Raw genomic sequence first — 15,635 nt, forward strand, 5'->3', positions numbered from 1 at the left:
CATGTTTCGCAATTTTAAGTCATAATAAATCATCCTCGGACAAGGAGATCATCAGGAACTTGGGCCCAAAGTTAACTTTGGTCCCTAAACGTTCCCATCCAAAGCCCCTAGAAACACCTGATGAAAATGCAAGTATTAAACAAGGCAGTTGCATTAGCATCGGAAAGAATCTCCACAATGTTCAAAATTTTGTATGAGGAACAACGAATAATATCAAAGTTTGTATGAGAAACAAGCACTACTAAAGCCATGTTGATGTAAGTCACGTCTTGCTTGTTGCAGACATGGCTTCGTAAGCCTTCATAAAATCAGATATGAAGAGGTAAGTATTGGATTGTGCATTTTTTTTATTTGTTTGGGGAAGTATATACGATGCGCATTTTTTATTTGTTTGGATTGTGCAAGAGCTTATTTTGGTGTACTTGCAAGAACATGATGGACATCAGGACATAGAGGCTTCACTTAACATGGCAGCACTTACATTTACAAGTGGATTGTCTACACCTTACAACAATTTACGAATGATATACAAACAGCAGGTACTAGTGATGCCAAAACAATCATGACTTAAGCCAATATGCGTTTCTTTTGTTTATATCGATTTTATATTTTTTCCAAACCGTATGGTTCCAACCCTGGAGGATGTTTGCGCTGCAATCAGATGTTTGTTTTCCAGTATACTTTGCTCCTTGTTCAACACAAAGATTATATATGCTTTCCTACAGAGAAGTAAAAAAGATGTAACATCACATCTTTCAAGTCTTCCTGGGACTTGACTAATTCTTCGAGCTAAGATGCTACAGGATTCATTTGCCATTCTGTTACTAATCCTCAAGAAAAAAAAAAGAACATGTACCGTACAGGAAAAATTTGAAGATTGAATCCAACAAAACTTAGTCAATGTGGTTAGACTGACTGTGTCGGAATCCTTTCCTCAAATACTCTGTCCCTAGCCTTTTCAGCCTGCAAGCAAATAACCAACAGAAAGATAAGAATGTAAAACGTTCAGAACATAGTATAAAAAACAAAATCAATTTTTTATATATATCAGGTATATGACTTCAAGAGGACTTCGTTTTGTAGACTGAAACGTGGAAAATTGTTTGTTCATAGACCATTGCAATATACCAAGACAAGGAAACATTGATAATGTCCCTCGATGTAGTTTTTAGCTAAGTAGGACCCTTTGTGCATTTTGGTACATTAAACTCTTTTGAAATAGATTTACACAAGTAAAGTTAACACACTTTGGGTATTTCTTAAGCTTCTTTTGTATGGTGGTACAACATAAAACCTCCAAAACTGACTACCATGTTAAAACCGTAACAACTGGCAACTGCTTTTTTTTTTTTTTTACTTCATTTGACTGCAGACTATATTAAAAGTTTAACATTCCAAACCGGATTGAATTGAGCTTGGTATCAGGCTCACTTTACTTTTTCTGCATGGTTTCTAATATCCCAAATCACTCACAAGAATCTGTTAGTATTGTTATCCAAATTTTGAGGCATTACGGTTTAGAGACAGCCTGTACTGATAAAACTTTATGGAGAAGAAATGGAAAAAAGGAACCTACCATCTTTCCCCAGTTTGTCATTGCAGTAATGATAGATAGAAGAGTGACCTGTGTCGCTCCACCAGCTACCATGCCCATCCAAAAACCCATTCCTCCTAGATGCATTGCAAACCCAAAAAAGAGAGCAACAGGAACTCCGACAAGATAGAATGCACCTAGGTTAACATAGGCCCCTAGATGCTGCCATCCACAGCCCCTGGAAACACCTGGTGAAAATTGAAATATTAAGTAAGACAGTTGCATTAGCATTGCAAAGAATCTCTAATGTTCAATTTTTTTTTTTATGAGTAACAAGCACTGATATCAAATGGACTGATTGACAATGTTGATCACTCCTAACAATCACCCATCAATCATATTGCATTATTATGTCTAACAGAAATATTGGTTTTGGATAATGCATATGAATTACAACAAACACAAATATTCAAACCAAAACCTGTCTTTATATGATGAAACTGGCAATAAAATTTTGCCTTTAGAGGTAAATTTGATACCTGAGAGGACACCCTGAAGGCTGTCTGTAATAACTGAGATGGAAAGAACAGGTACCATTCTTGTTACATAATTTATGACTTCTTCCTCATTGCTGAAAGCAATTCCGATGAAATGACGCAACGCTAGAAGTGTTACACTCACTAGGACTGCTGAACAAAGTATAACAGATAAAGCAACCCCTACTACCAAGCGGGCACCTTCTGGATTCCCTGCACCTAGTTCATTTGAGACACGGACACTGCCACATGAATATAACATGTATTAGGTTAAACATCTGACGGGTACAAAAAAAGATGTTAATTAAGCATGATGAAAAATGAGTGGTCCCACCTTGCAGCTGTTCCAATACCATGAGGGAGATTGTACACCAACACAACAGTAGAAATGCTGTTCCAGATATATTTATTTGTTAAACATTATAACAGAAAAATGGAAGAATCTATTATTCATTGCATGTAATGCATACCATATAGAAAGCACAGAAGTTTCAAGTGCTGGATTTGGTAGGATCCCAGAAAGCAGAACAAGCAGCTCATAAGACCACCATTCGAGGCTGTTGACATGTGAGGCTAAATTAAATTCTGGGGAAGAAAGTTATGCAGTTTGAAGCTTAACATATGTAATATTACTTTTAATTATACTGTAAAAGAAATTCATGATTTAACTTCACATTATATATGGAGAGGCCTACCAATTTAGAATAAGAGGGCAGGAGACATAGAGTCAATTGATATTTTGAGCAATGTGCGCTACGGTTTAAATCGATGAATGTGTATGTTTTCAATTGCCCTCCATTTCTTGTACACATTTTGTTCCTGATTGTCCCAATGGAACGCATTCATTGGCCAAAGTTTTCCCTCTTCGTACTAAATATTGCTTTCATGCTAAACAGACAGTAGCCTAAAATCACGTATTAATTTAAAAGTGGAGAGAAAGCTAAACAGACAAAACTTCATTATTGAAATGAGTCATATCATGCGTGCATGGTAAATATATGTGAACAGATACTTTAATGTTTACTTGACCTTTTATGTCATCTACGATATTACCATTACTAAAAGAAAGGGAGGAAACAAAGTCTATTTACAACTGTAAAGGTGACATGTTTTTTTTTTTGTTAAACTCTTCAAAATTGTAAGGATAATTATTTGCAATGGAGTAGTAGTCCTGCTTGTATTAAACTTAGTAGCATAACAAGATCAACAATCTATCCCTAACACTTGAACAAGGAGTAATTAATCTATATAGAACGAAAAAATTTTGGCCTTGGGGGAAATTGTAAGCATTGAGAATATCAACAGGAAGGCAGTCACAAAAAAGGAACCTAAGATTTCATAACCAAATGATTCCTGTATTGTGGAAAATTCAAGGTCCTAAAAGGTGTTGAGAATTCTCAAGGTATTGTTGTTTTGTCCTCTTTTGCATGCATGCTTAAAGAATGGGTGGTCTTCTTTGCACACCTTTTTGTTTATTGTGGCTCCATTGCATTTTTCCACTTTCCTCCACAAGGCTCTCCTTATTTGTTGGCAAAACCATTAGCATGTATATGATGTTTCACAGCATTCAATCTAATGTAGTGTTGAAGGCTTTGAGCTTTACAAAGCCGTCACAAGTACAAAATGTCTAAGATTGTATTTCGAACCAAATTTTACAGATTTTACAAGTTTATATCGAAAAGATGCCAAACTAGATTGAAGGTTTTTTGTACTGCACATCATTTCTTCTAATTGTGAAATTTAGCTCTATAAGAGAATAGAAGTAACTATTAGCTGGGAATTCCATCCCTAATAATCAAAGAGCATGTGTGGTCAATGTTTAAAAATATGACCATGGATATAGATAAAACTATTCAAACTAGCCAACATAAACATGATATTAGTATATTTGCAATCAAAAGTGGTTCATATCAATGCACGTTTCCTAATATTTGCAAATACTCCATTAGAGCAAAATGATTGTCAATGCCTCAAATATGTGTTCTACAGACCATGTCAATGTCAAAATGGCAGGAAAAGAGAACGATTAATCATACAAGAGTAATCAAGAAAATATTCTAGTGTCCAAGATATAGCAAAATTAAGTAAGATCTTCAGGCATCCTTGAAACCTTACATTGTTCAAATGATCTTTTTGTAAATTGGGGAGTAACATGTACTTACCAAATCATGAGGGCCGATGGTACAGCCAACCTCAAGAAACTTCCAATCCCACTAAATGCTTCCCATGTGAGTGGAGCACGAGTTTTTTCACAAGAAGGTGAGAGAACAATGTAAAGACCAAGAACAGTCACTTCGACCCAATCACAGATACTGACTGATAAAGCAGCTCCAGCATTACCCATCCCAACTTTATAAACCATGAACCAACACAAAGGAATGAAGAGTGCTAGTGTTATTGATGAGCTTAGAACCATAGGAAATATTAGGCTTTGAGTCTGGAGGAACTTTGATAAGCATTGAGCAACAGTGAAGGCAAATAAACCAGGGATTAGCCACAATGCATACTTCCCAGCTTCACTTGCTATTTCTGGTTGCTGACCTATGAGAGGAAGTACCTCTGGGATGAAAACCCATATGATGGCGATTGGTACACTCACAACAAGAAGCACAATTATGGACCTGTACATATATAAAGCTAGCTTATGATACTGTTCTGCTCCATAAGCCTGTCCGCAAATAGTTTCCAGCCCACATGCCAGTCCCATCTAAAAGGAAAACTGCATCAGTAATAAAATATATAGATATTTCAAGGAAGAACAAAAGTCAAACTATCAGGATAAAGCATAGAGATAACATTAAAGTCTAGCTAGAATGATAGTGAAGGCTAAATTTGCAAGAGTACAAACGGATCATCCATGTACTGCATGGCATGTGAATTGGGAGAAAATATTTATGTGTGAAAAGCATGCCGACATATAGCGTGGCATGTATAACGATTTCAGGGTCTATGCAGCCTATTTATAGTAATAGCTAGAAGGGAGCTCTTTCTTTTATAGGAATAAGTCCATTTTAGAACTTCTAACTGTCGCACAGGTCCAAAATACACCCTCAACTTTGAAAGCATCTATTTGATTTATCTATTGGGTCAAAATGAAGTTGAGAAAAAAAATACAGATTGAAAGTGGCGAAAATTTCATTCATGTTGGTTATGACAGAGGAAACTCATGGGAGGTAGCCGAACTCATCATCTAGTGGCAATTGTTGGAATTGGTATGTGGGCTAAGGCCCATATGAAGATTAACTATTCGGAAAATCACAAAAGCCCACCTCATGGGATGGCATACATGGGAAGTTTAGTACCACCTTGCCTATTCTAGAGGAGGGAGACCTTCTTACAAGGGAGGTTGCTCTCCTAGCCACTTGAGGCATGTGTGGTGGAGAAAACTAGAAGAACACACGCGCGCGCTCGCTCGCCTCGCCTGGCCAGGCGAGATGCAGCTTCCTTTTGCAGTTTTGCTTTGCTGCAAATTTCGGTTTTATTTTTGGAAACACACCGAATAATCCGGTGCGTGGAGAGGAGTGGACTCCGGATGAGTTACGCGCGACTTATTCGGTTCGGTTACGTGGTGTGGAGATCGTGCAGGTGTCCTGATATCTTTATATAAATCGAGCCGTTGCCTCCTCGCAACACACTCGAAATCAATCTAGGGTTTGTCTCCTCCTCAGTTCTGCGTTGTCACTCGTAGTCTACTCCATCCCGCTCGTCGGTGTGCACCGACGATCGGGAGAGCAGGTCTCCGGAACCTTCGCCTTTGATGTCCTGCACTGGGAGAAGGCGGCAATTTTGGGAAGCGCTTCACGCGACTGCTTGCTATTCATCCACAACGGCTCGCCTTCCTCTTCGCTCAGGTGCTGCGTGCCGTCGTCAATGCCTAGTACCACGAGTCCTTCATGTTGTGTAGCTGAACTTCTAGAACCCTCGGTACGCATTCGCTACTATCTAGTTTACATGTGTAGATCGTATGATATGATGATGCTAGTTTTAATTTGCAATGTCATGATTTATTTATGGAATAAATTAAATCAATATGTGCTTATATATTCAGCAGCAGTTACAATAGGTGAAACTCATTAGAGGTAGCCAATGTAGAAGAAGATGCTCCTGATCACGATGCTCAGAGCTCCTTCAGTCCAAAGCCTTAAGAAATTCAGCAAGTACTTCTAGAAACACAGTGTGACCGGTGAGGCTGTGACATGGAGGAGGATCTCGGTGTCTGCATAACAAGTACCATCAATTGTCAACACCAATATTGAATCCTTCCATGTCACATCGTCTTCCTAGAAGTGCTTGTCCAATTGCCTCAAACCTTTGTACTAGACGAGCTCCTAACATCACTCAAGCCTTCTTATGTAAGAGTAATGCTACCTCTACAAAGTTTTTTTTTCTGAAGTAATAAACACAAGTGACTTGTCCACTCCATGTTCAATCCATTGCTTGTCTCGTCTTCACTATATAGAGGTTGGGACCCTTGGCTATGCCCCTTTTAAGGTGTGCTTTGACCTACTTTTACAAGATATGGCTGTTAACAACCCCCCTCCGTCCCAAAATATAGCTACTTCTGGTATTTAAATTTTGTCGCAAAATGTAGTAACTTATGCACCTAGTCCCATCTCAACCAACTACAGCCATCTCTCATTTAATATTCTCCATCTATCTCCTCATCTCAACCAATCACAACAATCCGTCATTTGATTTCACCTCTCTCTCCTTAATCGCGGTGAAAAACTCCATAAGTGCTTATATTTTGGAACAAAAGGAGTAGAAAATTTTAAAAGTTAAAAGTGTAATTTGTTGTACATTTAGATAACTAAAGGTGACATCCATTTTCTCTAAATGTTCGAATTTGTGTATATTATTAATAACTAGCAAAATGCCCAAGCTTTGCTATGGGCAGAAGAAAAATAATCATAATATGTCATAGAAAAATATTTGTTTATCAAATATCTTAGTATCACTTGTTTGCTTTTATGATTATCTGGTATTCACTTGTTTGAACTGAATGTTGGACTATTCCACAATATTAGAAAATATCAGGGGGACAATTTGTAAAAAACTGCAAAAGCAATAGTGGGGGTGGGCAGATTCACTGCCACCACTAGAGGCTTTTAAAGGAATATAGATGTGTATTTGTCATTTATTTACAAAGTCCGCAATCCTTTACTCTGTTTCTATAGCATGCAACTATTCCAAAGCTGTGGACAATACATTGCCAAACAGAAGTACATAATGTAAAACCAAAAAAAAGAACTTGATTACTGCAGTAAAGAGTGGGACATTTTATCACCATCCATAAGAGTGGCAAATAATTAATTATTCCGTAAAGGGTGTCCTAGAGCCCTAAGCACATACACGGCCACGGCACGGTAGTCGGGTACCATATTTCATTGTTATACGAAAGATGAAGCACTGGTCCACAACCTAAAGGACGAAACATGCATATGGAAGCAATCTCAAATCAAAGAGCTGGCGCTTAGCTTATAATCAATATACAACGACGAAATGTTTGGAAAGACAGAAAAGCCTTTCCAATGCGCACGGTGAACCTGAACTGAAGCTTCCAAATCCTTAGCCTCATATGTGAGGAACTGAGAATAGCATATAGTCAAGTAGGAGTAGCATCGTAAAGTGAAAACAGTCAGCTCCAATAATCAAAACCCAAAACAGCAATTAACACAAATCAGTGCTACGAAGGTGAGTCGACCATTTGAGAAAAGAGCACATGGATTTGGATTCGCGTACGCAATTACTGATCCAGCTCGCGTTCTAGCAACTTTTGGTGCGTTGATTAGTATGTTTCGAGTATTTGACCAGCGGTGCAAAACCACATGGCGGATTGTCGTGCGGGGCATTTCCACAAGCACCTCGCTGGCGGCTGCGCGAGATGCCAACCACCACACGGCCACAGCCATAGGGCACGAAGTGAATCCCATTCTATCCCTAGAAGGCGTGGTCTCACGCACAGAAGGGTAAAAAAAGATGATCGAAGGGAAAAGGGTACTCACGAGGACGCTGAAGCCGGAGACGTTGGTGAGGGAGTTGGCGATAGCGGCGCCGGCGAGAGCGACCTCGCCGAGGTGCCCCACCATGACGGTGGAGATGAGCTGCATCATCAGCTGCAGCAGCGCGACCGCGATCATCGGCGCGGCCAGCGACGCCAGCCTCCCGGCCTCCGCAGTCGCCTCCCGCCACCACCCTCCTTCCCCATCGCCGCCGCAGCAGCCCCGCACCTTCCCCGCCGCCGCGTATTCCTCCTCCTCCTCCTCCTTGCGGTGGCTCCCCCTCGGGAGCAGCAGCGGCGCCTGGGAGTCGGAGGAGCCCATGGCGGCCGCAGCGCACGGCACGGGACGGGAGCGACGCGAGAGCAAGCGGACAATAGGGGCCGTGGAAATGATGTGGAATAATGGTGGCCGAAACGAACCAGTTCTCGTCGTGTTTCCCGTGTGAAGATGCTTGCAGTGTTTAAATACTACTATTTTATTACTACTACTAGTATATCCTTTTTCCTTGGCCGCCATAGGCTCGGGTGTAGCTAGCGGCGTAGGGGGTAGGTTTTCTCTTGTCCAGTCGACACTTGACAGGGTTAAAAGTAGTAGGAAGTTTAGGTGTGTAAAAAAGTTTTGATGTGATAAAAAGTTGAAAGTTTGAAGAAAAAGTTTGGAATTAAACAAAGCCATACAAGAGAAGTTTGACACTAATTTAAGGCCGAGTTTAGTTCCAAACTTTTTCTTCAAACTTTTAACTTTTCCATCACATCAAAACTTTTCTGCACACATAAACTTCCAACTTTTTCATCACATCGTTCTAATTTCAACCAAACTTTCAATTTTAGCGTGAACTAAACATAAGTATTAAACATAGACTAATTATAAAACTAATTAAATAGATGGAGGTTAATTTACGAGACAAATCTATTAAGACTAATTAGTCCATTATTTGACAATGTAGTTCTACAGTAAATATGCGATAATCATGGATTAATTAGACTTAATAGATTCGTCTCGCAAATTAGCTTCCATATGTGTAATTAGTTTTTTAACTAGTCTATGTTTAATACTCTAAATTAGTGTCCAAACATCTGATGTGACAGGGACTAAGGGGGGTGTTTAGATCAGGGGTGTAAAGTGTTGGCGTATCACATCAGGTATTATATAGGGTATCGTATGGGGGTGTTCGTGCACTAATAGAAAAAACTAATTATAGAATCTGTCAGTAAACCACGAGACGAATTTATTAAGCCTAAATAATCCGTCATTAGCACATGTTTACCATAGCATCACATTGTCAAATTATGGAGCAATTAGACTTAAAAGATTTGTTTCGCAAATTAGTCGCAATATGTGCCATTAGTTATTTTCTAGCATATATTTAATACTTCATGCAAGTGTTCAAACGTTCGATGTGACATGATGTAAAATTTTGGGTGCGATCTAACCAGACCCTAAAGTTTAGTCTATGTATCCAAACTACCCATAGGGTGTGTTCGGCACCCTCTTTTCCCAACCCATCTCTCTTACACGCACGCTTTTCAAACTGCTAAACGGTGTGTTTTTTAAAATAAAATTCTATACGAAAGTTGCTTAAAAAATCAAATTAATTTATTTTTTTTAAAATAGCTCATACTTAATTAATCACGTATTAATAGATCGCTCCGCTTTATGTGCGGGAGGGATTAGTTCGTATCCCGTGAAACCGAACACAGCTATAGTACATGCGTCAACGAAGAAGCTACATTTTTCTTTGTTTTTATTTATAGATCAACAGTTTAATACTAACAAGAGGGTGTGGTTGTGGTAGCTGCATGGTCGCTGGTCAATGGTCACCTATTCCTTTTTTTTTTTAATAAACCACGCGTTCAGTACAGTAGGTGCCATGTGCTATTATGCCCGGAGGCTCGGAGTTACGACTTCCGAGACAAATGATCTAACGGCAATTGTGACACAGTCCGAGTCCGGAGTTGATGCAGATCGATGAGCAATACTGCCGTGCGGTACAGAGTCCCTGTTGCTGTACTTCTGCTGTCCTTTTTTTTTAAAAAAAGAAAACTCGTATATTTATTTTCACTAGTGAGCATGCACGTGTAAGACACGTCAACATTATTGAAGAAAATACATAATCAATCAAAATTCGTTTAAGTTACGTTAGTTCGTAAATTTCAAGTATGCAAGCAAAACACAACCACCGTAACATGCCTAAGCTAAACCACGCACACAACTCTCATCTATGAATGGTAATTTATGCCTCGTGCGCATATCATACTATGTCTATGATATGGAAACAAATATAAGTCACAAAGGAATAGCCTATAATATGGAAGCAAATATAAGTCACAAAGGAATACATGTACACATGATTTACTCATATGCATTGCACTATCAATTGTTACTTACAAATAACCAGTGGAACTAAGTAGAGTGACAATTAGTGAAAATAAATATACGAGTTTCTTTGAAAATTTATTGAAAAAAGAAACTTATAGATTTTCAATAATGCCTTTCTTGTTCATTAACAGCTTAAATACTTGGGAGTTCCTCACGAAGGCTGGTCAGTGGTCACCACAGGTACAGGTAGCAACAAAAGTTATCAAGAAAACTACCAAGGCTGCTTTTCAAACTACTAAACGATGTGTTTTTTAATAAAAAGTTTCTATACGAAAGTTATTTTAAAAAATCAGATTGATCTATTTTTTTTAAAAAAATAGCTAATACTTAATTAATCACGCACTAATGGACCGCTCTGTTTTCCGTGTGGAGGGAATGAGTTCCCAATCAGGGGAATCGAACGCATCCCAAGCTTGCTTGTCAAAATCATTATCACAACACATTAAACTTTAAGGTTGAGGATGAAAACACATTTAGCTAGTAAAGTCTGCATCAGTCACTACTAATACAAGCCATCATCCCTGGAAAAAAATACAAATCATCAAACATCTTTCATCTACATGAAGCAAAGACAGCTCAATGCGTTGATCTCTTAGTTATGAATTACAGTAATCATTGCAAGTTAGGCTGAAAAGTAGATTTGAAATGGAAGAAAATTAGATTGATATCTCAAAGGAAGAAGATACATAGCACAATAAATTATTGAAATGGAAGTGGCCACTCACACTAGTTATGATATTGGTGCACATTCATTAGGGGCAATATCCTAAAATTATTGAGATGTGGACAATTTATCCTATTATTATTATGCCTGAGGGGTGGAGGGTATATGAATGACTTCAACTCCTGGAGGGATAGTGAATCCCTTGTTGCCAGTGCACTTCTTTTTTGGCACAGGCTCAATCACCACTTCAGCATCTTCAACTATCACCACTTCTGGCTCTCCTGGGGCATTATTTTATTCTACCATTTGCAATAGCTTTTGCTTCCTAAAGTTCACACCAACCTTATTAGCGTCATGCAGGACTGGTTCTTTGAACAGGGAGTTTCTCACCTCTGCATCCATTAGAATAAAAATCACAGATAAAATTTGTTACTTGTTCTTGAAAAATATATACTAATGTTTGTTGACGGTCGTTATCGATCAGTTTCGACCGTCAATATTACCAAAATAGAGGAGAACTAATGATGCTTACAATGCATATATATATATATATATATGTATGTATGTATGTATGTATGTATGTATGTATGTCAGAATAATAATATTTCACTAGTATTAGGTTTACTAACCTTTTGCAAAGAATAATCATAAAGTGAAGGAGAATCGACATCAACTCAGACGATAAATTAATCAGACGATGTCGAGGAACAGACTTATGTATGAATGGGCCAGAAACTCAGATTGGGCCAAAATTCAAAAGACTGCGGAGAAGAGAAGTCCGGGAGGCCACCAGCCAAATTGTGGGCTGGTTGGGCCGGCCCCTGGTTCGGCCGAACCTCCCTCTCCACCGTTGGATGTGGAGTTTGGTAGGGACGCTCCAGATCTTCTCCTGATGGCGGTTGCGGGTTACTTCAGACATTTCACAGTAGTTACAACCGTCATACCTGCCTATAAAAGGAGCTCACTCACTTCACTTCACACACACACCTCAAGCAAGAACTCTCCATATTCTCTCAAGTTAGTTTAATGTTCTTAAGTTAGTGGAATAGGAATAGAGTAGAAATCAGGAGTCCGGAAGCCTTCGGAAGAGTTCGGGTATGGCTCTAGTAGCTTTCCTTTCCTCTTTTGTAAGCTTTGTACTATTATTAGAATATTCTTCTTTATACATTTATGGTATTGAAATACTTTCCGAGTATATGAATACCTACTTTACATTATGTTCATGTTATACTGAATATACTGCTAGCTTATCTGGGAGATGCTTTGGTGCGGGTATAATGTTTGCATATGCAATTACTCTATGTCATGACAATGATATTAGAGTAGTATCTGGTAGTTTAGGCGTGGTGTCTAGATTACGGGATATCATTATTTGGGGTTGTATGCTACGGATGAGAGGTGGGCCGCTGATGGTGACAGCATAGTACGGGTATTCCTCCGCGCCTGTATATAATCCTAAGTTAATTCCCTAGGGAGGGCATTCCTCCGTATTTAGCCCCAGTTGTATGGTCATGACGGACTGTCGTAAGGAACTCGGTAGTCAGGGGTGGCTTCTCGAAGTACCAGGAGGGCATCGGATAGAGGGTATTACCTAGTATATCGGATAACTGGAATGTATGTATACTATGTATATTAGAAGTATAGGAATATATTTTCTCTCTTTTCTTCCCACTTAGCTTAGATAATATATTATGAGAATGAGCAGCTAATACTTGTGTGTCACTCTACCCTTGGATTATCTTAACCCTTGCTTAGAATATGATTATCACAAGTAATATATAAATTATTAGTCTAGTTCTCTCTACATGATCTTCCCACGGGATAAAATAAATACGATACCCTTGGAATACTCTCGGTGAAATGCTACAATGGTATATCCGTGCGCTTGCGGATAAACTCTGTAACCATAATATTCCATGGGTATTTCTGCGCCATTGCTGGGAATTATATTTCTAGTAATGTCGTTAAGAAAATACCAACAAGCATTTCTGGCGCCGTTGCCGGGGAAGATTCATAATGGAGATTACCTGAACTAATACTTTATATTTATCTCTGTATAATCATTTTCCTTTGCAGGCTAACCTTGGTTGTTTTCACTTTTGTTGTGAAAACAGGGTAGTGCATGACTGGTTTCAACTTGCCGAAAAACTTCAAAGAAAATCTAGAAGCTTTCTTCCGAAGCGTCATGCCGCAAGTCGCTGCTCTGCAAAAAATCTACCGACAGAGAAACCAGCCGTACCAGCGCCACCGACCTTCAAGACTATGGCTAACAAGACTCTCCACGAGTTCGCTGCTCCCTCTGCTGACAATGTGGCCATTGGGCCGCAGATCAACATGGGAGACGTGTATTTCGACTTGAAGTCTAGCCTCATCACGATGGCGCAGGCTAGCCCGTTCTATGGCAAGCCTAATGAGGATGCCGATGCTCATCTGCAACAGTTCCTGGAGATCTGTAGCATGTACACCATCAAGGGCATCAATCCCGACGCCGTCAGGCTGCGGCTGTTTCCGTTCTCCCTTCTCGGGAGAGCGAAGCAGTGGTTCGATGCCAACCGTGCTGCTGTCAATACCTGGGACAAATGCTCTATGGCATTCCTCTCGAAATTCTTCCCGATGGGCAAAACCAATGCCCTTCGTGGAAGGATTTGAAGTTTTCAGCAGACAAGGGACGAGTCTATTCCGGAAGCCTGGGAACGATTGCAGGAGTACGTGGCCGCCTGTCCTCATCATGGGATGGACGACTAGCTGATCCTGCAGAACTTTTACAATGGACTCACCCTGGTGTCCCGCGATCACCTGGACGCGGCAGCTGGAGGAGCTTTCTTCTCTAAAAAAGGTTCAAGGAGCCGTTGATCTAATAGAGAAGATGGTCTCCAACATGGGTTGGAGCGTGGAACGACTCCAAACCCGTCAGCGAGGCATGCATACCATCAAGGAGACGGATTTGCTTGCTGCCAAGCTAGACCTCCTCATGAAGCGATTGGATGACCACAACAAAAGGCCACAAGGCACCGTCAAGGCCTTGGACTCGCACATTACGTGTGAGGTCTGCGGCGGAACGGGTCACTCTAGGAATGACTGCCCGGAAACCCGTGAGGAGGCGATGTACATGGGCAACAACGCGTACCGTCCACAAGGAGGTCAGGGGTGGAACCAACCACGCCCATATTATCAAGGAGGTAACAATAATAGTAACTTTTCTAACCAGCCCTCCTTGAAGGATCTCGTTTTTGCGCAAGCTAAAACCACTGATGTGCTAAGCAAAAAGCTTGCTGCCAATGACAAGATCCTAGATAATATAAATGTTAAGTTAGATGGCTTCGCTTCTGCTTTCCAAAACCAGCTGAGCTTCAATAAAATGATAGAGACCCAGCTAGCTCAGTTAGCATCCTTGGTCTCTACAAATGAAACTGGGAGGATTCCGGGGCAACCTGACTCCTCCGTTGAAAATGTTAAGGCGATCACGACAAGGGGAGGTAAGTCCACTCGTGATCCGCCATATCCTAACCCTGCAGGAACTAATGGGATATCAAAAGAAGCGCCATCTAGTGACTCGGCTGACAAAGAGGTTCAGCCAGAGAAGACCATGCCGCAGGAGCACTGCGACACACGGTTGCTGTCGTTTCCCCAACGGAGTAGGAAACCATCAGTGGACGAGCAGTTCGCTCGTTTTGTTGAAGTAATCCAGAAGAGCCACATCAACGTGCCATTGTTGGACGCTATGTAAGTGCCAACATACTCCCATTATCTCAAGGACATACTCAACAACAAGAGACCGCTCACAACAACGGAGGTGGTCAAGCTGACGGAGCAATGCAGCAACGTGATACTCCATGTTGGCGGCTGTTAAATGTCGATTCTATACCGCCAACACCTGTATAAAGTTCGGATAATAAAACATCCAACATAGTGATAGGTGCTTATTCTCACATATTCCATAGTGTTGGTGTATATTTGTATGCAGGTGATAAACCCCGATGTTGGGAGGAAATCTAGACTAAAGTGAGGAGAAATATGTATCCATACAAGGATGGGTTGTGAACTTCGTAGAAACACCAGAGAATCAGCCCAAAACACCGAAGAATGGATAGAGGAGGATCAGAGGATGAGCCAGGCCAGGGGGGCCCTGGCCCAGGTTCGGCCGAACCCTGGTGATCACCGTTGATCCCAGGTTTTGGCATGGACGTCCGAAATCACTCCCTGATGGCGGTTGCGGGGAACATCAGACATTTCCCCTTCGCCAACCGTCATACCTACCCCTATATAAGGACATCATCTCACTCACTTCAACACACACCTCCAAGCTTGAGCTGAATTATAAGAGGCTCTATTGTACTATATTGTATACTAGAATAGGAAGAGAGTATAGTAGAAGAAGTCAGAAGAATTCCGGAGTTGTCGGTAATCTTCTCCTATTTGTTTTATTCTGTTTATTTCTCTGAATTCAATACAATATTCTTCTTGAGTAATTTAGATTTATTTTGTGAGAATTACCTCTTGGTTAGTTCCTAAATAGCATA

The 15,635-nt window shown here is 40.3% G+C and overlaps 1 protein-coding gene and 1 non-coding gene across 3 annotated transcripts; both read right to left on the reverse strand.

Moving 5' to 3' along the window:
* Positions 1–457: 457 nt before the first annotated feature.
* On the reverse strand, positions 458–8,469 carry LOC127760522 (protein DETOXIFICATION 12-like). 2 transcript variants are annotated; one of them, XM_052284805.1, is made up of 8 exons: positions 8,076–8,469; positions 4,233–4,777; positions 2,541–2,627; positions 2,405–2,461; positions 2,074–2,312; positions 1,577–1,782; positions 862–963; positions 458–719 (listed from the first exon to the last, which is right to left on the reverse strand). In XM_052284805.1, exons 1-7 carry the CDS (start codon positions 8,391–8,393, stop codon positions 907–909), a joined length of 1,509 nt encoding a protein of 502 aa, XP_052140765.1. In that variant the 5' UTR covers positions 8,394–8,469; the 3' UTR covers positions 458–719; positions 862–906. The 2 variants fall into 2 exon arrangements, with proteins under 2 accessions (XP_052140765.1, XP_052140764.1); XM_052284804.1 differs by having other exon boundaries at positions 458–963; positions 8,076–8,468.
* Positions 8,470–13,743: 5,274 nt separating this feature from the next.
* LOC127760879 (small nucleolar RNA R71) lies at positions 13,744–13,850 on the reverse strand. Its single transcript, XR_008015156.1, has one exon. It is a non-coding gene; the product is annotated as a small nucleolar RNA R71 (small nucleolar RNA).
* Positions 13,851–15,635: the final 1,785 nt, after the last annotated feature.

This window comes from Oryza glaberrima, chromosome 1, assembly GCF_000147395.1.
Source record: "Oryza glaberrima chromosome 1, OglaRS2, whole genome shotgun sequence".
Taxonomy (NCBI): Eukaryota; Viridiplantae; Streptophyta; class Magnoliopsida; order Poales; family Poaceae; genus Oryza; species Oryza glaberrima.